Genomic DNA, 22730 nt, shown 5'->3' on the forward strand with positions numbered 1-22730 from the left:
ATTTATTTGCTAAAGAGGTTAGCAGATCTTATCATGAGGCTCTGTTGGTTCTTTCTAAAACTCTATTTAGTTAGTAACTGTTTATTGATTATACTGGACTCAGACAAAAAACGGAGCAATACAAAATCTAATTTCATATTGAACTGCCCTTTTATGTGAGAGATTGCTCCACGTGGTGCATGTAAGACCCCCGTCTAGACCGCAGTTTGCCAAATATCATAGCGGTGCAGGGAATACAAATAGAGATGAGATCACATAGGTGTTGTTGGGTTGTGAATGGGCCCCTCATTAGGCTCTGCAGTGTCTGACATTTTTAATAAATCAGACCTAAATACAGAGCCTCTGTATAGTGTAGGGTCCCTCCCTGCCCTCAGTCACAATGCAGGTTGGTAGAGTCAAACTATGCACAGTTTAAAAAAAGCATTGGAACAAGTCCAAGTCTTATTATTTTCATTGATTTGGTAAATATGAGGCACATAATTATTGATGTTTAAACATTTTTCTTGTAATAAAAGATATTTATCAAAATGCAATCAGGGGGTTTCTGTATAGGCTTTTAGGAAAAAAGCTCTGAAAGAAAGTAAGTGGATAACAGGGAGAATATTCAATATGCACCTTAACTAACTGTGCGAGCACATACTCTCAGACTTTAGGAAGAAATCAGCCCTGACATGATATTCCGGGGCATGCCAAGCCTGTATTTCAACACTTATTTTAGGTGGAAAATTGTCTTGGATTCCAATTTGCTGGCTTTTGGAGCACAGTGGCAGGTTTTACACTTCTGAACCAATAACATGTTTCTTCAGCCTTTCCTTCTTTTTTGGCTCAGTGCTTTGTTCATTTGGCACAAGCTTGGGAGCGTACACAGTTGGTGCTTCAACTGTGAATTTCATACAAGGCAAAGCAACATTTGTTTCTCATGTTGGATTTAGAAGGGAAGAGCTTACCACTCTGCAGGAGGTAATACCACATGACTGGTATTTTGGAGAGATGGACTCTTGAGTTGCACACACTTCTGTAAACAAAACCAGACATCACATGTTTGCCTGTGTGGGTGGAAAGGTATACCACGGTCTGATTTAAAGTGTAGGTGTGTAGGTGATACCTATATGTAACATTAAGTGTCTGTGCATTTGTGTCTGTTATGTCTAAGGAAAACAAGGATATGTGATAAGGTCTGTATTGCAACAGCACTCTCCTTTGAGATGGTGCTTGCAGAGGGCCTAAATGAGATAAGTGTAAGAGGAGAAAGTGGTAGGTGCTACTTGGAGCTGTGCCTGGTATTAACAGTATTTCCATAATCCAGACATCCCCCTGTGCTGTTGTCTCAGAGTGATTTCTCTCAACTAAAATATTTGAGTTTCCATTTTCTCTCAATTGATATATGGTTATACTATATTGCAAAATTATTCACAGCACCTGAACCTTTCTGTTTTTATTTTGCATTATAAACACGACTGTCAACTTGCAACTCTGCAGTCTCACCAGGTAAATAGTTTGTAGAACAACCTATCACTTCAATAACAGCTGCAAGTCTTTTAGGGTTCATCATTACCAATAAAAGCCATCTCTGTCTACTCAAAATAGCCATACTTTAGTTAGGCTGAATAGAGGGTTTCTGTGAATATCAGTTTTAAGTGTTGCTACTGGTTCTTGGAATGAATTCAGCGCTGTGTTTTGATCCGGCCACTTTGATACACATATACTTTGATCTAAACTCATATTGATCTAACTTGACGGTTTCAAACTCTTGTCCTTTAGAGCTATAGTCCTGTATCGTTAAGAATATTAAAAGTAACTTGTCTGTATGCATATTATTCCATTTAGAAATTGTATTTTTTTCTAATTTGATCATATTTACTCTGTCCCACTTTTTTCATATTTACTTTGTCCCTTGAATGGCTGGTGTTAAACTGTGAACTGGGCTCCTTATGGCATTCTGTCCTCCATGGCTGTCTTTCATTCATAAAGGATAGCTTTATGAAGTCCACAATGAATAGCTTTGTCTGCAGACTGTACTATCCTAGCTATAAATGTCTGCAGCTCCTCTGGATTTATCATTGGTATTTTGCTTGATTGTTACTTTAATGGTTTCCTTGCATAACTTGTAAATGTATTTGGAAAACCATGTCCTGATTGGTTTTGGTTTTCCGTATCTTTCTATTTTTATTTGGTGGACAGAACTTGGGTCTTTGACATGTCCAATGTATTATACTGTATCTCCTCTAAATACTTAGCAGAATAGCTGTAATTAGATCAATATTACATTATACACAATGGATCTTATTTTGGAATATCAAGAACTGAAAGGCACCCAACAGCTATCAAGTATGTATTTGTGAAAAACTGAAGAAAAGATGTTTAGCACTTCACAATTTCCAGACACCTTCTGTTAGGTCATTGTCTAAAACTAGCCCCCCAAACAACGGGTGAGATAGGACCTCATGAAAAGACAATGTTTTATCACGATTGATGTTATATGGGTATTACTAGAGCTTTATACTTTACAATATTGGAAATTATGCAACTAATTAGGTGAAAAAAATGAAATATTGCTATATTTTAATCCACAGTGTTTCTCTCATTAACTTATATATATTTAGATGTGTTTACCTTCTTTATGTATTCTGTGTTTACATGCTGATTATTTTTCTTTAATCGCTTACCAGTCACTCTGACTACAAGTCAACGATCTAAAAACAGAAAAACTTTCACGATTAATATGCTAGCATACCAACACTAACTCATTTGTAGCTGTTTGTCATTCCATTACATTTATTCTCTGGCTTTTGAATTATTGGGTCTCTGTGGTAACAATAATCAGTGAATTTTACTCTTAAAAGCAAAGTTGACGTACTTGTACTTATATTATCCAGTTCTGTTTAATCCCAGTATCATTAAACCTCTATTCACCACCGCATTAGAGAGGGACAGAGCTAGCTGTCATTATGGGCTGCATGCAATTGCATAAGCTTTAATGAAATGGATTTAAAATCCACTATGTGATTAAGTTTGTTCATTCGTATTTTTTCTCCCTAATTAATTAATCGAAGCTGATACTTTTCAGTCTCAGACCCAGTGAAAATCCAATGAAATACTTTAAGCATGTATTGTAATCTGAGAAAATGTTTAACTGGATATAAAGACTGTTTAAGGCATTTTAAATTGGATATTTGATAAGTTAAACTGGTTGTATGTGCACATGAAAATGCTCAACTTAATTCAACATTAATATATGCTTGCTCCCATTCTGTTTGTGGGAAAACATGTGCTTGTCTGATATATGCATATTCTCTTATTGTTTTTTGTTTTTTTCCCCGACAGTGTCCCATTCTTTATTCTCTCTCCCTCACACGTTGGCTGACTGTAAAACTCTGCTGATAATTCATTCTCAGATCCTTTGCATAGAGATTATCAAAGGAGGGTTTAAGGCAAGGTTTCCACATGGGAACGTGCCACATTTTCTCCCTTTTTGGTGCACATTTGGAATATTTCAAATCAAGGGGGAAACCATTTCCAGTTGGCATATCATCAACTGCACCTGTCGTAGATTCCCGCTCGGCTACTCGTCTGGCACTTCAGAAAATAAGTCTCCTGATGTTATTTTAAATCAAAGTGACACTACTTATGAGACAGGGAAACCTTAAAATGTGAGCAAATGGCTTTTCTGATAGCTGGTGTCTGGAGTGAGGCACCAGAGCCAAAGCAGTCTTGATAGTCCAACACACTTTTCACTACCTTTTCTTTATTTTTTTTATATAAGGCATGGTTCTCTCGCACCCTGCACCCAAAAACAAATAGCAAAAAGGGGTAGAAAAATGGGTGGCAGATAAAAAGGGATAAAGCAATAATGTCGGACAAATAATTGACACCTCAAAAATGTTCTGTCAACTGTGGAAAGCTGTAAGAGGGCAGGAAACTGGAAGTAATCAATAGCACAACGTTTGTTTTTGTGCGTACACCAGCCGTGACAAATGGTAGAATTAAATCACTTTGGTAACGGCATATTAGATGGCTGATTATGAATTAGTGGCCTGCACCATGTTGCAGTTCCCCCTGTCACTAGCCTGTCAGAGGAATTTAGCAAATAGGATTTTGATACACCATTTTACTTTTTAGTTTTAGTTTTTAAAATAGATCAAAATGAAGAAGTGGACCATGAAAAATAGGAAAAAATGTAAAGCTTTTTGTTAAAACAATACTAATCCTCCAATTTTTTTGTGTGTGGCAGTAATGAAAAGAAATGTAAAGCTTGAGGTATAAAGGAACATTTAAGACCGGTATAAAATGCATTAAAAGATGTTTACGGTTAAATTAATGTTTATTCAAAAGACTACACTTGGGTGCATTATACAAATAATGACGTAGAGAACTTTTATTTTAATTTTGTATAATTTTGTATAGTTTGTAAGTGTATACAAAATGAAATTTTGTTTTGTACAGTTTCCAGAACCTTTCCATTCCTTAAAGTGCAGTAGTGATCAAATGTTAACTGTGGGAGAAGGAAACCATGGTGCAAAAAATGCATTTACATAGAAGTTCAGAGCTTCTCTAATTTTAGAGACTTAGATTTAATAGTCTAAGTTATCTAAGATGAATTATACAAATAATATTGCATATAAATTACAAATAACGTGGGTAATAATCATAACCTTTTTTGGTCATTGAAATTTCTTATGCCAAGGAAATTTGTGAATTGCATTGACGCCATCCCCATGGGAGCGGTGAGCAGCTTGCAGCCCCCAGCGAGCGTTTGAGATCTAAGGGTCCTGCTCAGATACTTAGAGTTGCAATCTGTGGGGTTTGAACTGGAGACAATGAAGCCCCTGCAGGATTAAAAGCTCGTCTCTCTTATTACATGGCCATCTCATCTGAATGGAATCTTTATCCCAACCAATTAAAAGCAGTCAACGTTTTCAAAACGCAAACGGTTATGTCCTGCTGCCCGTTGTTGGGAGAACATCACTTGAATGCTTAAACTGACATGATAGTTTTCCTCCCATATATGCTGGCTTATTGAAAAGCAATTATGTGGGTTCAACTGGTAGGAATAAAAGGTGTATTTGGGGGTACATTGAGTTATATCCCACTTTTGTAAACGTCTTATCACTTTTGCTGTTTGCTAGTTTTATGCAGTGTGTGTATGATATATGGGGGATTGTTGGCCCAGTGGTTAGAGCAGTGCACTTGTGCTCTGAGAAGATTGCAAGTACCCGGTTCAATCCCCACAGCCGGCACTATAGGTCTCTAAGCAAGACCCTTAACCCCACACTGCTCCCCAGGCACTTCACAGTGGCAGCCCACTGTTCCCCAAAGGGGATGGGTTAAATGCAGAGTTATTTTCTCCATTGACATCAATAAAGTTCAATTTCTATCCTTTCTGTCTATTAGCATCACTTAAGTGGAATTCATAGTTTTCAGCTGTATTCTATTCAGATATTTAGCAGCTTGGCTTTTCTTATAACAATGATAAGTTATTGACGCTGCTGAAATTATTGTGTAATGATAGAATTGTAATTTTCCTATGTTTTACTATATGGAATTGAAAGCACAAAATAGCAATAGTTTTGTGCATTTGTCCAATGACTTAACGTTTACATTCCTTAGTTTAATCTTTCTATGTTATATGACTGTGTTTGCTACTATTTAAGTTATAATAGGCTAAGATACACCAAGAAAAATGTATTCTTTCTGAGAATAGGCTGAATTGTATTAAACCAAGCATATTATGTATCAGTGCATACTAGCTTGCTCTTACAGAGAAGTGCAAAAACAAACACACCAACTAGGTATCACTAATCAATGGACATCCTGAGTGTTTTGCTCTATGGTATGAAAGAGGAAATATTAATCATACAGACACTTGTAAGAAAGCTGCTCTCTTGGCTCTTCCTTGGCTCAGATTCTGTTCTGCACACACTGTAAATTATAGTTCAAAACAATTGATCTCTCTTTTATTAGTTGATAAAGTGGAATTTATCTTGCTGTGCTTTGGTCCAAGGGGGTTTTAGGTTTACTCATCTCAATTTTGCTACTCATGCTTCATCAGGAAGCTGTGTAAGTCCCTTGTCGTTCAGTACCGTTGTCCAAATATTGACGGCTTGTGTCAGAATTCTCTCTGGAGTTGCAGAGGAAAAGACAAAAAACAGAGGTATGGACGAAAGACACACTCTAATGTTGGTGGTGGGGGGGGTGAAAAGTGCTTCAGGTGAGGACAAGGGACTAAGATTGAAAGAGGGAAAAGAGAGAAAAGCAGAAAGAACAAAGTATGAGAGAAAAAAAACACAACACAGAGTAAATGAAAAATTGATAGAGTTGGAGAAAGAAACAAACAGAAACATTGAATACTAGTAAAACATGATAGATACACAGTATTCCCGCTAAGTGAACGTCAAAATGAGACACATGTTTTTTTCCCCAGAACTTTGTTTCGCCTCATTTCCTCTCCCCAAGTGGTGGAGGTATGTCAGATAGCACAATTAGTCAAATCGCACCAACATGGGATTTCAGAAGCATGCAGAGATGTAATGTTGAGAAAAAAAGCAAGTAGGGATAAAAGGGAAGTGCTGATTGCTTATTAGCATTTGTGTTTAAATTCCGGGGCTTTACATCTTTTCTTTGGATATTGCGTGTGAGAAAGAAAACAAGCATGCGCTCCTCTTGCCTGTTGAGGTCACAATCAGAAGAGACTGCTGACAGGGCCTGCCATTGCTAGTCACTATGTTAGCTGTTGTTTTGAATTCTGCCCGAGGAGGAAAATATGCATCACAGGGATCAACAAGAACACAATTTTATGTGAGCACAGCCTGTCTGTTACTTATGTAAATTTACATATATGGTTACAAAGTATTCTTCAGACAGATGGGAGTTAATTGGCAAATGTGTTAATAACCTTTATTTTTTAATTTCTCTGAGCGGGTTAGAAGCTTGGATGTGACATTTTTCCAGTTAAATCAAGTATAGACACTGAATAATATGGGATAAATTTACACATGAATTCTTGATTATTAACTAAGCTCATGCGGAGGTGGTTTGTGCATGAATGGTATCTAAGGCAAACAATTCCTTGTGTTTTTTGACATGAAAAAAGTATAAGTATATATATTACAGAGAGGAAGCATATTCAACATAAAGACAACAATATAGAATTTGTGCTGAACAGCAACAACAAAATTATATTGATCAGATCCAGATTCTAAACAGAAAGCTGGTTATAGAGTCCTGTAAAGAATTCTTAAATTGTTCTTCTTTTCTTTTTCCTTTGTTTCATCTTGTTCATTGTAGGCTTTATGTAATGAATCTTTAGAACAAGAAATAAAAAAAATAAAAAAAGTTGATCCAACAATCTTTTTCTATAATTGTAGATTTCAGAGATGATAATGATTATCATGAGACGGTATGACGTTTTATGATGTTCTAACTAGTACTAATCCAAGGTGTCTAAGTGCTGAAAAAACCTTGAAAAATATATTTTTAATATTTGTTTTTCTTTGCAAAGGACTGCTGTTCTTTCAAATCTCTAAATGTACATATATAAACTATGATACATTTCTAAGCAAATGCAGTAGAGCTTCCTGGAATAGCTTTCTTATGTCCAGGCTATGCGTTTATGCCTTTTGCAGATTTGCCTGAGTCTTTGCTAGTTTTTCAGCAGTGTTAAGTCCTTCTACTGATTTTTTTCCATATTTAGAAGAGCACACCTTTTGCAGGTTCCAGAAAGCTTTGGTAACCCACAACGATTATCAGAGGACCTGAGGTCAGTGTCCTTTATATTAGAGGAACACATTCATTTGTGGGAATTTTATAAAAGCTGGCTAAAGGCCAACACCATGATGGGCATTAAAGAAACCCAACGATTTAAATGCATCCAACCTTTAAAGAATGCTATAAATATACAGCAGCCCAAAAGGTGACTCAGGCTGTATGGTAAAGGAAATGCCACTCAAACACTGAACTGGCATTTACAAAAGCTTCCAAGAACAGCATTTGCTGTGCTGCTTCTTTCAGTCTTGTGAAAATTGCTTCATTTTTGTTTTTCTTGTCTTCTGCTACCCCTCTGACTTCCACTGAGCCACATCACTCCTGTTTTAGTTTGGAAAGCTGTAATTTTCATTGTTTGGGTCTCTTGGATGTGAAAGAGATAAACTAAAGTGCATTGACATGTGATGTTTTTAAAAAAACCATAAGTATGTTGGATACAATTGACAAGATATCATCAGCTCTATTATTATTCAAGCTTCACTCAATTAAATAGCAGAATGTGTTAAAATGCAGATCACAATTTGTGACCTGCATTTAAACTTACTCTCTCATATTACTCTGTTTTCAATGAATAATATGACTGGAAAAAGGGACGTCCTAAGTACTATTACTTATATATTTCTCTACAAATTTCTGAATGTATCAATACTCCTTTTTGATGCGTTAATTGGGCAAAAAAATCAATATTTTGAATTATTCACACACTTTCAAGCACTTTTCCCTTGATCACATTAAAAATTTTACTTCCACTCTACTAAAGGAAAATAATTTTCAAAAAATGTCAATGAATTAACAGTGTGCTGTTTGCATTTCTATTTATTCCTTTCTACTTTTTAATCCCAAACACTATTAAGCAATTGCTATAGCAATTTTGCGTACGTGCCACCATTTACGTAGGCTCCAAACGTAACTCATACGCTGTTTGGCTACCGGTCCACCATTACGTCGAAGCAAGAAGTACTCCTATGCTTGTTTGCTGCTTTGGCTTTTTTTGAGCTATTTTTTTCACTCTTTTGTGTACTCAAGTATCAAGTGGGAGAGAAAGGAGCTGGGTAAGTGTATGTTTAGGAGAGATAGCGTGCCCTGAAGGAGCGAAAAGGTCTGAAAATGGATGCTTTGGTTGCGAAACTTCTGCTGGACAGTTAAATTATGTTTAATTATGTAGTAAGTACTGTATTTTGTTAAATTAAGAAATACGTACAGTCAAAACCATGCAAAGTGATACATTGACAACGAAGGATATGCGGCTTGCATTCCCTGTTGGTAGCCTAGCTGTATCTACTAGCAACATGCGGCTAGTTTGAGAAGAGGCAATTAACTGGGTACCAGTGGAGGTGTTTCCAGGATAGATAACTTTTGCAAAGGAGGGGGCAATGACGCATGCACATGATTAAAAAATACATGTCAGCCATTGGACATATTTTCCACCACTCTCTCCTGCCTTTAACAAAGGGCGATCCAGCAGGAAAATCCGTTAGAGTCTGAAAAAGGCATGGCCATTTACAATGGAATGCTTTTCCTTATCAGTGTTCAAATAACCAAAGTCCTGCAGGTTTGAGTTGTGTCAAGCTAAAATCTAAAATATAGCTTTTTCACATGGCTGACATGCTACTTCAGCACCTCACGTATAAGCCAAGGATCACTGACTTTCAACATTGCAGGTTAGGCTTGACTGTTTTTTTCCCCATTTGTGTTTTGTATCTAAGAAAAGAAAGAAGAAAAAAAATCTTGTTATAATGCTCTAATCATGGTTGATACCTACATTTATGTGAGAATCCGTTGCAAGGCCTGGAAATTCACACGCACTTCAGTCTGACGGAGCCTACTTAGGACAACATGGGCAAACTTTATTCTCAAAATGTGTAAAACTGAGAAAAACCTCAAAAGACTTTTAGCTGAAATTGTGGCAACCAAGTGTTGACACAGTTGGTGGTAAGGTTAGGATGCTGGTGTTGGAAAATCTAAGTCATACTCCTTGTTTGTGTATACAGTTTTCTTTAGTGGGGTACTGTAAATAGTTTTCTGAGAAATTAAACCTGAAAGTAAATGGAATGTATCTTTTTAAGGTAGTGTAAGATTATGAAATTTTAACATTCCTTTTAGTAAATGAATGCCCTGCTTCGACTTCCACTCACCTCTGTTTAACCCCACTCCTGTCTCCATCTGTTTTAATCTGACCATCGCTCTTTCCATCTGTGACTGTGCAGGTCTCTATTCTAGTTCTTGATGGTTCTTACTGTGCTGTCGCCTTTTTCCCGCCTGTCGTTTCTCTCTGTGAAATCGATGGCTCCCTGAGCCTGTTTGGCCCCTATTGTCTGTGAGCCATGTGTCTTCACTGGCTCTCTGTCCACTGTGCATTATTGTCTTCCTTGCACTCCATGGGGGTCTCAATTAGTGGCAGAGATAGATTCACAGCATGCGTGCACTTCATACACAGAAAATGAATTAGTCACAGTGGCAGTGTTTTGATGATGTGATGGAACATAATATTTGCCTGATATGTACACACATATCAAAAATTTGACTTTGGATTGTAAAATGCTCATCATGTTTGTACAACAAGCCAAAAATACAACAATAACACAAGAAATCAGACACAGGCTACAGAATAGAGAGCACATATAAACGTAGTTTTAAAAAAATGGGCTGAGTGAAAACAAAAAGCAGTTGTGCAACTAGAATAATGCAAAGGAGATAGAGGTAGAGCTTTGAATAGATAAGTGGTACCCAGTAAACACAGGCTGAATAGATTTACCGTTACTGGGTAATGCCAAATGAGTTCTGCACCAATTTTTTAATGCTTATTCCTTAACGGAAGGCAGACTGTTGGAGATTATTTTTTTTCTGCAGTCCGAATTGACCTTTGTAGTCCATCCCTGTTATTTTTGGTGGCAGATCCGAACCAGACACTGATAGATGAGCGGAGGGAAGACCAAATGACAGCTGTGTAGAATTTGATCAGCAGCTCCTTAGGCAGGTTGACTTTCTTGGGCTGGTGCAGAAAGGTTCTGGGGTAAGGTGGATCCCAGTAACCTGATGTTTCCACAGCAGAAACACGGCTGTTGAGCATGGTGATAGAAGGCAAAGAAGATGTGGGCATGTGTATGTGGGGGTCCTCCTGAAGGCCACAGTAATTTCCACAATCTTCAGAATGTTATGTTCCAGGTCTTTTTGGACACACCAGAGAGCCAGCTGCTTATCCTCCTGTCTGCAGTTCAATTTGTGACCCTCCCGAATAAGACCTATGACGGTTGTGTTACCAGTGAGCTGTATGAGTTGGAGCAGACAGAGCAGAGCAGTGGGGTGAGCACACACCCCTGAGGGGTGCCAGTGTTGTTAATTTGGGTGCCTGGAAAAATGTTCCCAGGGTCTCTTTTTGAATTCTGTCTGTCAGGGTGTTTGTGATCTGATGAGAGGTGGAGACTGGTGTGATAAGTTTGGATGAGACAATGTCTGCGATGAGCTGAAGTACACAAACCAAGTTTTTGTCTGTCTCTGGAGCATCCAGGGGTCCGTTTCATGAAGCAGGTTTACCGAAAACTCAGTTGACAGGGCATGAGATTACTTGTTTTTAGTTTGTTTAATATGAGCGAGATATGGATCATTTATTTTTATTTAGTTATATTTACGGTACATGAAGAACTACTGAAATTATTTTTAAATTACACATGAATAGATTAATTAATTCTGCGGGGGAAAAGGAATTACTTTGGGGTTAGGATTAGGATTCACTCGATGATAACAACCTAATGAGTCTACTGGCAGAACCTGAAGGGACTGATGGGACTGATAGCCGCTAATAACAACCATTTATTGGGATGATAACATCCGAAGCATGGCTGCATAAGCCACTGAGTATTTACTGTGTAAAAGAAGACTGAATCAACATGAGGAGGCACACCATGAATGCACAGGTTCTATATATTAGAACAATGTTTTTAAAATTATTTTCCACCTGCTGCCAGAAGATTTCACCTAAATAGATACATTGATCCACTACCATTTAAGGAAATAATCCTGTAATATTATTGCGGTCACAATATGCTATGACAAGCAGTTTTGATATGTATATGAATATGAATAAGTGGCTGATTCAAGAATATGTATTCCAGATATCTGAACAAACATTTCTTCTTGGTCTAACTGACCATTTCAAACAAAATTACATTCTCCACATCTAGAATATACATTCTGAATGTCTAGTGATTAATTTCAGATCTCCATATTCCTAATATTACTGGTCATGGTTTTTATTATTTTAACTATGAAAAAATGTATTTCAGATATCATAAATATATTTTCAGTCAAGTTGATAAATGTCAGAATGGCCACTTAAAATGTGTAAACATTTCTAGATATATAAAATGTAATTCTTACTAGTATAAGTCTGTGTTTTCTACATTCTAAAATTCAGTTACTGCTAAAAAAATGTACTATAGAATTTTTTTTTTTTTTTACAGTTCATTGTAGGAGTATGATTTTGATCAGTAAGAATCTTATTTAGGTGATCTACAAATGGAACAACAGAGAGGAGAGTGCTTTTAATAATCTTAAAATCGGCCTGTCATTGTCAACTTCATATAAAAGTACGCATTAACTCAAGCAACAATCTTTTCCTGTGCCGTCTTCCTCTCGTTTGCAGCTATAGCAGAGTTTCTATGTCTTTTAAACACATTCTCCCTTTTTTATAAATTTTTTGCTTGCATTTCTGCATTAAAATCTCTTGTTCCAGTGGGGTTAAATTGGCACTTGCTGTTTCCCATTTTTCATGATGACTCGTCGAATCGTGGCTCCACTGATAATGGCTTTTCATACTTGTTTCGGACGTGCTAAACTCTGAGTGGTTATACTTGGAGTTGACTGAACTAATTCATAGCAGCCATTGTGAAACCGAAAACTCTGAGATCTCCACATTAGACTAGATCAATTTAGAGTTTGTTTAACTTTGTTCATGAAATGGACCCCAGATGTCGACTCCATCAGCCACTAACCTTAGGCAAACTGTAAGGGGTTCAGCATGGTGCCTAGCATGGCGCCCTAAATGTCCTTCATGTGGTTCTACACCAGTCTTTTAAATGACTTTATCACTACAGATATCTGGGTGACAAGCCTTTAGCCATTTGATCCAGAAATAGATTTTTTCTTGGGGGACTAGGACCTGTGCAAGATCTGTGTGAAGATGGGGGCCAGCTGGTTTTCCTGGTCTTCTGCTTCTGCAAGAGCTGGCACACGTCATCTTCACAATTCATGAGTACAGGTGAGGCGTCTAAGGGCAGAGGTGAGAGCCTGGCATTTGAGGTAGTTCGCGGGTTGAGGGGTCACTGTTTTAGGATGGTGAGGGAGCGAGGTAGTGGTGTGTCTAAGGTTTTTTTTTTATCCTACAATAGAAACCATTTAGCCCATCATCTAGTTTTTAAGTTCTTATAGAGTCAGGGGATGGCCTACGGCACTTTATGTCTCCATGCCATTCCCAACTAACACAAGTCACTGTCACTTCTTTGCAGCTGTCACCTGTTTTGTCAGTATATTCCTAGTCTGGTTGTGCAGCACTACTCTTCTGAGGCCTGCTCTGTAGTCTGAGGAAGCTGCATGAGTTTAGCTGTGAACCTGGGTTTTGGTTGTTTTATGTGCATTAGGTTGTGATTTGTAAACACCCATCCTCTCAAAAAGGGATGTAGGATGTCACCATATAGGTAAGTTTATCCAGGTTAGTGACCTCAGCTTCAAATGCACAACATGTCATTAGTCAAAGTAGGCTTTAACTCAAGCTTTGACTCATTGGTCAATCTTTTCAGAATTTGTGCAATGGACTAAGCAAATTTTAGTTTTTTTTCTTTTTTCTTAAAGGAATAGTACACCCAAAACATGATTAGCCTTCATTTTCTACTCACCCCCATGCTGAACAACACTCTGGAGTACTTTTTTGATATCTCAAATGCATCTGGAGATCTGGGAGGCTTCTTGCTGTCTGCTGACATTCAAATAATGGAGGTGTCCAGCGCCCGAGGCAGAAAGGTCCATAAAAGTCCACAAAAAACGTTTCAATATTCCTCCATACTGCTCGTCCAATGTATTCCAAGTGTCCTGAGTGGGTAGCATCCAGAATTTACTCGAAACAAAGTCATTTAGAATGTTTTTAGAGCATAAACAGTAGTGTACAGGATTTCCTGAAAGCGCGCACATGCACGATCACGACGCTACGGAAGCCGGCAGACCAAACCAGCGCATTCAGCTCGGCAAAGAACTCATGCTCTTCCTCAACACTGAAGTCCTCAGACATTTTTCTTTCGTTGTTTCTTTCTTTGCACAGGTAAACTGCACATTTCTTCTTCTACGCTTGCATTATTGGAAGAGCAGACGCTGAATGCGCACTTTCATCTGGTTTGGTCTGCCGGCTTCGTGATCGCGCATGTGCGCGCTTTCAGGAAATCCTATACACTACTGTTTATGCTCTAAAAACATTCTAAATGACTTCGTTTCGAGTAAATTCTGGATGCTACCCACTCAGGACACTTGGAATACATTGGACGACCAGTATGGAGGAATATTGACACGTTTTTTGTGGACTTTTAAGGACTTTTCTGCCTCGGGCACCATAGACCTCCATTATTTGAATGTCAGCAGACAGCAAGAAGCCTCCCAGATCTCCAGATGCTTTTGAGATATCAAAAAAGTACTCCAGAGTGTTGTTCAGCATGGGGGTGAGTAGAAAATGAAGGCTAATCATGTTTTGGGTGTACTATTCCTTTAAGAAAATATTTAAAGTAGACAGGAAACTTTTCAATTACATGTTTTTGTAAGATATTATTGATAATAATTACCAATAAGGGTGAGTGGTGACCTAGTGGTTAGAGCATTGCCCTTGTGCTCTGAGAAGATTGCAAGTTCCCTGTTCGATCCCCACAGCCTCTACTCTGGGTTCCTGAGCAAAACCCTTAACCCCATACTGCTCCCCGGGAACCACACAATGGCAGTCCATTGCTTCCCAAGGGGATGGGTAAAATGAAGAGAGTGAATTTCCATATTATGGGACAACAAAGGGATTTACAGATTAATACTTAAACACTTTTAGAATACTGATTTAAACAACAAAAACTATTAGAATAAATATTAGTAATTAGTTTTGCTTAAGTTTAACCCTAATTGAATAATCTGTCAGCTAATCTGACATACCCAGTGTAATGCTGGGTATGTCAGACCAATTATTGCCTCCTGCTCCATGTTTTCCATATAAATACCTGGCTCATAGGCTTTATTCACTGACAAACCTAGAAAATAAACACCATAGATATTTAATTTTAGTGGATCTAATGTATTTATATTTCTTTCCCTTTTTGCATCTGAAATATTTTTGTATCATAGGGCCAAATGCACATACTCTGGTGGTGCATCCGGTGGTGTAGAGCAATGGCTAAGTGTTAACCAGCAGTAAAATGGGTCTGGATAGATATAAAGTTACTGGATAATGGCTCATGAGGTATGCGTTTAGCACAACTAGGCTGTATTTTGTACACAGAGCTTTAATGGAGACCCTGAGGATCCTTGAGTTGCCTGCTGGTGGTAGTTACAAATTAGACAAAATGTAAAAAAAAAAAAAACAAAAGGCTTTAAAACAAAGTGTATCAAATGATGAATATAATAGCAGTGTTTACTATTAGGCAAAGATTAAAGTAGGTCATATATTATTGTTAATATTTTCATGTAGTGAAAAACATTCTTTTGATCTGACTTCCATCCTCAGAATTTAGGATTACAAAACCATTGTTGAGTTAGGTGTGCTGGTTCAATCTCTAGAATCGCGCCTCACAGAGGAATGCTCAGCAACCTTTTTTAATGTTATAATGAAGTGAATATACTTATTGATAGCTCTATAGTTTACGCATTGTATGCCAATATTATATTCAATCCAAAGGTGGAATGTCAGTCTCCCATTGGTTACAATATCAAAGACACTAAGGGTTTTTGTACAGTGCTATAGGTTAACATGAGAAAGATTAGAAGGGAAAAATGTGGGTTTATTGCACCTGCTATGTATCCAATCTTTTTTTTTTTTAAGATTTTAACATATAATATCATGTAACCATAGATAGAAAAAAATAATAATAATTATTATATATATATATATATATATATATAGGATAATTGATCCTCCTGAAACCTACTTCAACTGCCCAAGCAGATGGAATAAGTCGACTTAGCTACATAGCAGTGAAATGACCTCCATTTAGAGGAGGGGCTACCCTCTGGAGATGTTTTGTGAATGTGCCTGGGCCACATCTCGGATTGGTGGGTGCCGTCTGGTGAGTAATGGCTCACAGTAGGCTGTTAGGCTGGCTTGTGGCCAGGATTCTTATAAAACACACCTTTGGCATCACTCCCCTTTAGATCTCTCAAGGATTGGCTCACTGTGGTGAAAAATAAAATGGCCTCCTTACTTTAGTCCCTTCAGATTCTGGTTATCACGACGAAGACTTTCCAACTTATAGGCGAGGTGTGGGTGGTCTCCTTGTCTCCTATCCACATTTACAACACACGTCTGAGTGACAAACTGGTTCTTACATAACATAAACACACAAGGAAACATACTCTGAGGTAGCTATAATATCAATATAAACCACCTATTATATATTTTTTATATTATAGAGTCAACCATCAGCTATTTATTTGGTCTACGTTTAACAATACCTTTCCAAATTGAGGATTGTGTTCTTTTTTTCATCCTTTATAGATGTTAAATTGATCTTTTTCTTTCTCTGAAAGAGTTTTGTCTGTAGCTTTTGTGTCAATATCACTATCAATTATATTTTTCTAAAGGTGACTAACAGAGTGGGATTGAACAACTGAACGTTTTCTTTTGTGTGCCATTTCTTGTGGTAATTTTCATATTTTTAGGATTATGAAATAAGATTTTCTGTTTTGTCTCAAAATCATACAAATGTTGGAGTATGGCAGAGGAGATGGGTGGTGAGGGAGCTGAAGTGCATTTATTTCTTCACATCACGCTGATTTCTTATTTTGTTTTAAATGAAAGGGATGAGCAGAAAAGCTAACAATTGTCCTCGTCAGTTACAGCTTTGTCTCTCTGATGAAAAGCTACCACTGAATATACTTGCTTTTGACACTGGGAAACTATTGCTAACTGGTGCCTATTATCTCACTTTCACTATGGCTTTCATGTAGTCCAAATATCTGCCCCCTTTAGCCTATCATGAGCTTCCTTTTTCTCAAATTTCTTGTATCAAGTAAACCTCTGTACAAATTTTTCATTTTCAATCTGTATTTGTTATGCTCTCAATAAGATCTACCTGTCTGAATGTTCTCCACAGGTGCTGACCTGTTCTCTAACTGCACAGAGGAGTGCAAGGCCCTAGGTCACTCTGACCGCTGCTGGATGCCATCCTTTGTGCCATCAGATGGCCGCCAAGGGCCGGACTACCGCAGCAATCTGCACGTCCCCGGCATGGATGCCACGCTGCCTGACACTGAGGTACCCTGCTCCGTCAACCTCCCCGACCAACTCACCATGACCTCCTCCACTGCCTCCTCCAATGATAGGTCATTCTCCACCTTTGGCAAGGATGGCCAAAGATCACAGTCACACCACAGCCTTCAAAATCACCTCCATCAGCAACAGCAGCAGTACAGCTCCAGCACGCTAGAGAGGAAAGAGTATGATAGGGGGACCCTACCGTACAAACCAACCTTTCTCTGTGAGTATCAGTATGAAACTTCGCTTGGACCCTTTGACTTCAGTCTGGTCCAACACAGAAACTAAAGGAGGGGGCCTTGAATTGGCCTCTTATTCTGATTTGGACTTTCACATTTATCAACTTTTAGTCTTCTGTATCTAAGGAGGTCAAGAATACGGCCTTTAATTTTGTTGTATTTTTTTTTTTTGTATTTTTCATTATTTAAATATATTTTTTTTTCTCTTGTAAAATGTATAAAGACCTACCCCTTTTCTACTAATTCTACAATTCTATTTTAAATTAACTTAACATTAACACAAATGTTGCCTGTATTTACATATATAAATGTGAATAAATTTTGCATGCTATTCTTTTTTGTTTAGTTTTTTTTTTCTCTAAATTACCCCTCCCTTTAAAATCCTTCCTACCTGATGCTCATACTTGTAAAGGTCAGCAACACTTGCATGATTCATGAATGAAACATACATCGATATACAGAATCTCATGAAATAATAGCTACTGTATATGGTATAGTATATGCACTTTATGGTTGGACTTCATTCTGGATGAAATTATGCAACTTTGCTGGATGGTGTGGAGGTGATCAGTTGATGGCTCTGCTGATGTGTTAGGGAAGCACAGGTTGCTTTAATCATCCTCTGTCTCTCGCCTTGTTTTCAGCCATATTTCATTAATTCTCAGAGAGGTTTAAGCCAGGTCTCTTTGCGTACCAATAAAGCAGAATAATACAATAGTCTTTAAGGCATTATTAGCACTTGTTGCAGTACAGCCAGGTGCCAAGTCCAGCAACAAAAAGGAAGATAACTCTCTCCATGAACATGTAGTTATTTCTGCAATGACTTTTGACCTTCTAAAACATAGTAGACAAACATTATAAGATAAAACTGGTCACCAAATTATCACTGAGTGTCAAAACATTTTTTCTGGAATTGGATTCTGATTCTCTAAATAATAATTTAATCCCAGGGAAATAATCCCTGGGAAAAATAATTCTTGATAAAGAACAAGCAGCTAACCTTTAGCACAGTTCCTTTCAAGCAAAAAAGCATAGTGGCCAAGGCCTTTCTGCTTGGAGTGCATCTCTTATTTCTGCATGTAGGTAGGCTCCATCCTTGTATTTTGGCTTGTCTGTTGTTTGGCAGTGTCAGTGTTAACCTGTGAAGGGTTGATGCTGTCATCAACCTCCTCTGACGATTAAGCCTGTAAAGAAAATGAATGAATGATCATTGTAAATCAGACCACTGCAATAGTCTAGTTCCTTTTTCGCAGCAGTAAAGGTAAAACCTGCCCCAGGTTTTCTCTTGCTCAAAGCAATATAAGCTGTAACTTCTCCGAAAAGAGAGAGAGAGAAGATTTTAAAAGCTTACTACTTAATTCCCGCTCCTCCTTCCCTCTTGAAGAAGACGAATGCCATGGCTACAAGCCACGTACACCACCTGCTCTGTACAAGCTCTGGGCAAACGGTGTACGGAAATTAAGCATAATTGGTGTGAATAAAGCTTTTTGTTGCTTTCTCTTGAAGAAGAGGGTGTCAGTGGCCGTCTGCAGGACAAGTAGAATTTTAGGCTATAACATGGTCATGATACAAAATCGCAAAAAAATACACTTTAAAAACACTTTAATTGGTCTTATCTAATATTTTGATGTTTTGCAAAATGAAAAGAAAGCCATCATTCAGCTATAACTTTTTTTAACATTAACAAAAAAGATAACATAAGTAAACTCAACTTGTATTGCACTTTGTTAAACTGAAGTTATGTTATAATTAACCATATGAAATAAATAAATTTTTTGATAATACTTTATTTGTTGAGATAAATGTATCCTAGAAATTGTATGCTTGATAAGTATGACTGAGCACAAACAAAAGGAAGTACAAGTCAGAGTAAGAATTCTCCACTTTTGCATCAACATTTATGAGCATGATCATATGACTTTGCTTCTGAAAAGCTCTATAGGTGAAGCATACAATCCACACTTCTTTAAGTAAGTCCATTTGGCTCTGAAAAGGAACTGAACTGTTTTAAATTTCCTGGTTGTAGATACAATGCTGGACATAGAGTAAGGAGAAGAATGTGATTGTTTTACTGCAATTTCAGGATTCTTTTAGCTAAAAAAGAAATTGACATAATGTCCTCTCGAAAACTCAAAAAATAAGTGGCTAATAAAGATGAGGAATTTAAGTCATAAGTGACTTTATTTTGCAATTTAAAATGAATTAATGTTTGGTATATTTAAAGCTGCTTTTATAATTTCAAAGCAAAGAGTAGAGAATGAATTTGATATACATATTCAGAAGGGAAGTCATTTCCAGTCATCCCAACACCATGTTCACCACCCTCATCCATGATCCTGCATGCTGGCTGTCTCAGGTAAATGATGAGCACAATTATCTGCTTTATCTTCTTGTTTAAAAAGTGGTCATTATTAAGTCTGTAGGTCCTTGAGTCTCTTTAGTTCCAAATGTAACTATCTGTGGTTTTGACATCTACCTTGCAGGGTTTGAAAAAGATGCGCCTGATCCAAAATTTACAGGTTTAATTTAATCTCACATGATCGTTTTTAACTCTTCCATATTTCATAATCTGAACAATTAAAAGCAATCCTATCATATCAAATCTAAGACTCTATCAAGGACAGGCATGTTTTGAAAATAGCTGTAATTGCTACTGAAGCAATTCTCTGATCACCAGGATTCCCTTGTAAAAGGATTAGTAAATGTTTAATGACCTATTTATTGATAATTAATGAAGCAATTAGTGCTCTTTGTTTCTGTTCTACATACATTAGGCGACCACAAGAGTTTGACAGTTTATTCTTACTGATGGACGTGTTTTCATTCCACTCCGAAATTAGCTTTACAGTGTATGTAATAGTATGCTGTAAGGACCAGCGATTAGGGTGTATAAATAACTTCACACAGCCCTTTGTGGCATGTATCCTTCAAAAGACGATATTTCAAGCTGATTGTGCCATTAAAAAGCCTCAAGGGAGAAAAAAAAGTTTAATTTGTCTTAATGAGTGTGTGTTCTCTGTTTTTTTTTTTCAGCCCGCAAAAGGATTTGCTAGCTCATTCCACGTAGACATATCGGAGACAGCGTGAATTTGTGTACTACAACATCAGCACTGATACTAAAGACGGTGAAACAGAACTAAAACAAATGGCAGCCTGGATGACAGAAACCTTGGCTAAACTTCATTTTCTCGAGTGGCGAACTGTAACAGAACCTTGGCGGTGGCTGCTGAGGGAGAAAAAAGGAGAAATAATTACTGAGTAGCAGTAAACCTCTTGATACCCAAGGAGCAATTCAAGGCCTTATTTCTCTCAGCAGGACTGAGAACGGCATGAAACTCTTGACCAAATGAAGATTATAATGGCATAAGATTACTGAGGGGATGAATTGAAATAATAAAGTAAGACAGAGGGGTACTAATTAAATTAAAGAGGTGTTACCCCCCGCCCCCCCACCCCTTGCCTAAAAGAGGGTTAGCCTCTAGAAATATGTGTGTGCCTGTTTACATAAAAAAAGAAAAAATGTTTCTGTACAAACTTCAACCAATGTCACACTGAACCCTTTAGCTATTTCTATGATCACCACTAAGCCAGCTGTACAGAGTGTTTTGGGAGGGAAAGGAGACTGACAATGAGAAAGCAGATGACGCAGGAAAAAGAGTATACGAGTTGTACATGTACAGGATAAAAAAAAAAAAAGCAAACAAGTGCAGTAATATAGATTCTATATCCAGTTTTTTGACTTGACTGTCTTTATATACCTTCTCTTTTTGTTTCTGTTTTTTCTGTGTGGTTCAAGTGTGGAGCGTAGAATATTCCAACTCAGCTTCAGACAAGCACTTGTGGTTCAGCGTTGGGTTGAGCCCTCTTTCAGACTTAGCTAGCCTCTTCAGGAAGGAGATTTGGACAAATCACTGTGTTAATGTAGAGTATCATTTTTGGGATCAGAAATACAATACAAGAAAAATTAATGTTTCATGTTTGTTCATATTTTTAAAAGGCTTCTTATTGTTTTTTAAGGTCCTTCCTGAGCTATCGGCAGAGAAAGCGTAATGACCTATTAGAGAAATGTGGTTCTCTTGATGCCATTGGCCTCTACATAACTAATCAGACACACTCAGTGGTTTTTATCATGTGTGCAAAGTGTTTACTGTACTATTTTAAAATCTTATAAATGAATATAAATCTATATATATATAACACTATATATATATATATATACACAATATACTTTTGCTGAAAACTGTGTAACCATTAATTAGTTTTTACACTCCATTAAGTCTCTCATTCTTTTAATACAAAGTGCTAAAAATTTAAGATGAGTATTGTTTTATTTAAATAAGCAGTGCTTAGCCTGAAATGCTACATTTTATGACAACCACCAACTAAGTTAATGTTCTTATTTTACTGTTATTTTTCACTGTTTACATATTTCAGGCCTTGTTGTGTGCTGCCAAGACACAATTTAAGTTGTTTTGGGCTGTAATGTATTTTCAAGCAGATAATGTACAGGATGGAAAACTGTCACAATCCAGCAAGACTTCTTAAGTTTTACGTTATTAGACATTTTCATCTCACAGAAGGAGGTTATACATTTTGATGAACTTTGCTCATACATCATATACACACATATAAACACAACCACAGACACACAGATAAAATGGTGATAATAAACTGTGTCATTTAAGTTTTCTTAAGTGTATTTTGTTGTGGGTATCTTCAAAATTGTGTGTGTATTTGCAAATTATTTTTGCAATTCACTGGCCTCAGAAATGTTTTTATGTTTTGATTTAGGTTTTTTTTTTTATTATTTTTTTTTATTATTTTTTTTTGGATATCATTTGATTATTTCACCAAAAATGTATAAAATCCTTTGGAGTATAGAAAATGTAGTAGAATGTAATTCTAAAGATAAAAATATTCTAGGTAAACAATTTTTAACTTATTATTTTTATTTTTTCAATACATTTTTTATGGAAGACATTCTAAAGTCGTAAAAGAATGTCATGGAATTTCAAGAAGTAATCACCATGGCCCTGCTCTACTTTCTACATTTCTTGACCTCAATAGCTCCTGAAAAAAATCCCAATCCTACCCCTCCACTACAGCGTGATCTTTAGATGGCCTGGCATATGCTTACAGAGATAAGCAGTAAAAAGCAAAAGAAGAGAAGTCCTGGATCAACTGCAAGTAAAGTGAGGGGTCATGTGGGAGACACAGCAATCCCATACTTAATGTCCTAAAAA

The 22730-nt window shown here is 37.2% G+C and overlaps 1 protein-coding gene across 3 annotated transcripts in view; it reads left to right on the forward strand.

Moving 5' to 3' along the window:
* LOC119784192 (protocadherin-10-like) overlaps positions 1-22171 on the forward strand; it is a 30357-nt gene extending 8186 nt beyond the window's left edge. The window contains exons 4-5 of one of the 3 annotated variants that reach the window (XM_038286139.1): positions 17088-17471; positions 20521-22171. In XM_038286139.1, the coding sequence (XP_038142067.1) occupies positions 17088-17471; positions 20521-20540 (404 nt within the window). In that variant the 3' untranslated portion in view covers positions 20541-22171. Of the gene's footprint in view, positions 1-17087; positions 20498-20520 lie in introns of those variants that run through there. The other 2 variants (XM_038286140.1, XM_038286138.1) reach the window with 2 other exon arrangements.
* Positions 22172-22730: the final 559 nt, after the last annotated feature.

The sequence above is a fragment of the Cyprinodon tularosa genome, unplaced genomic scaffold, assembly GCF_016077235.1.
Source record: "Cyprinodon tularosa strain WSP-4 unplaced genomic scaffold, ASM1607723v1 ctg220, whole genome shotgun sequence".
In the NCBI taxonomy this organism is placed as follows: domain Eukaryota; kingdom Metazoa; phylum Chordata; class Actinopteri; order Cyprinodontiformes; family Cyprinodontidae; genus Cyprinodon; species Cyprinodon tularosa.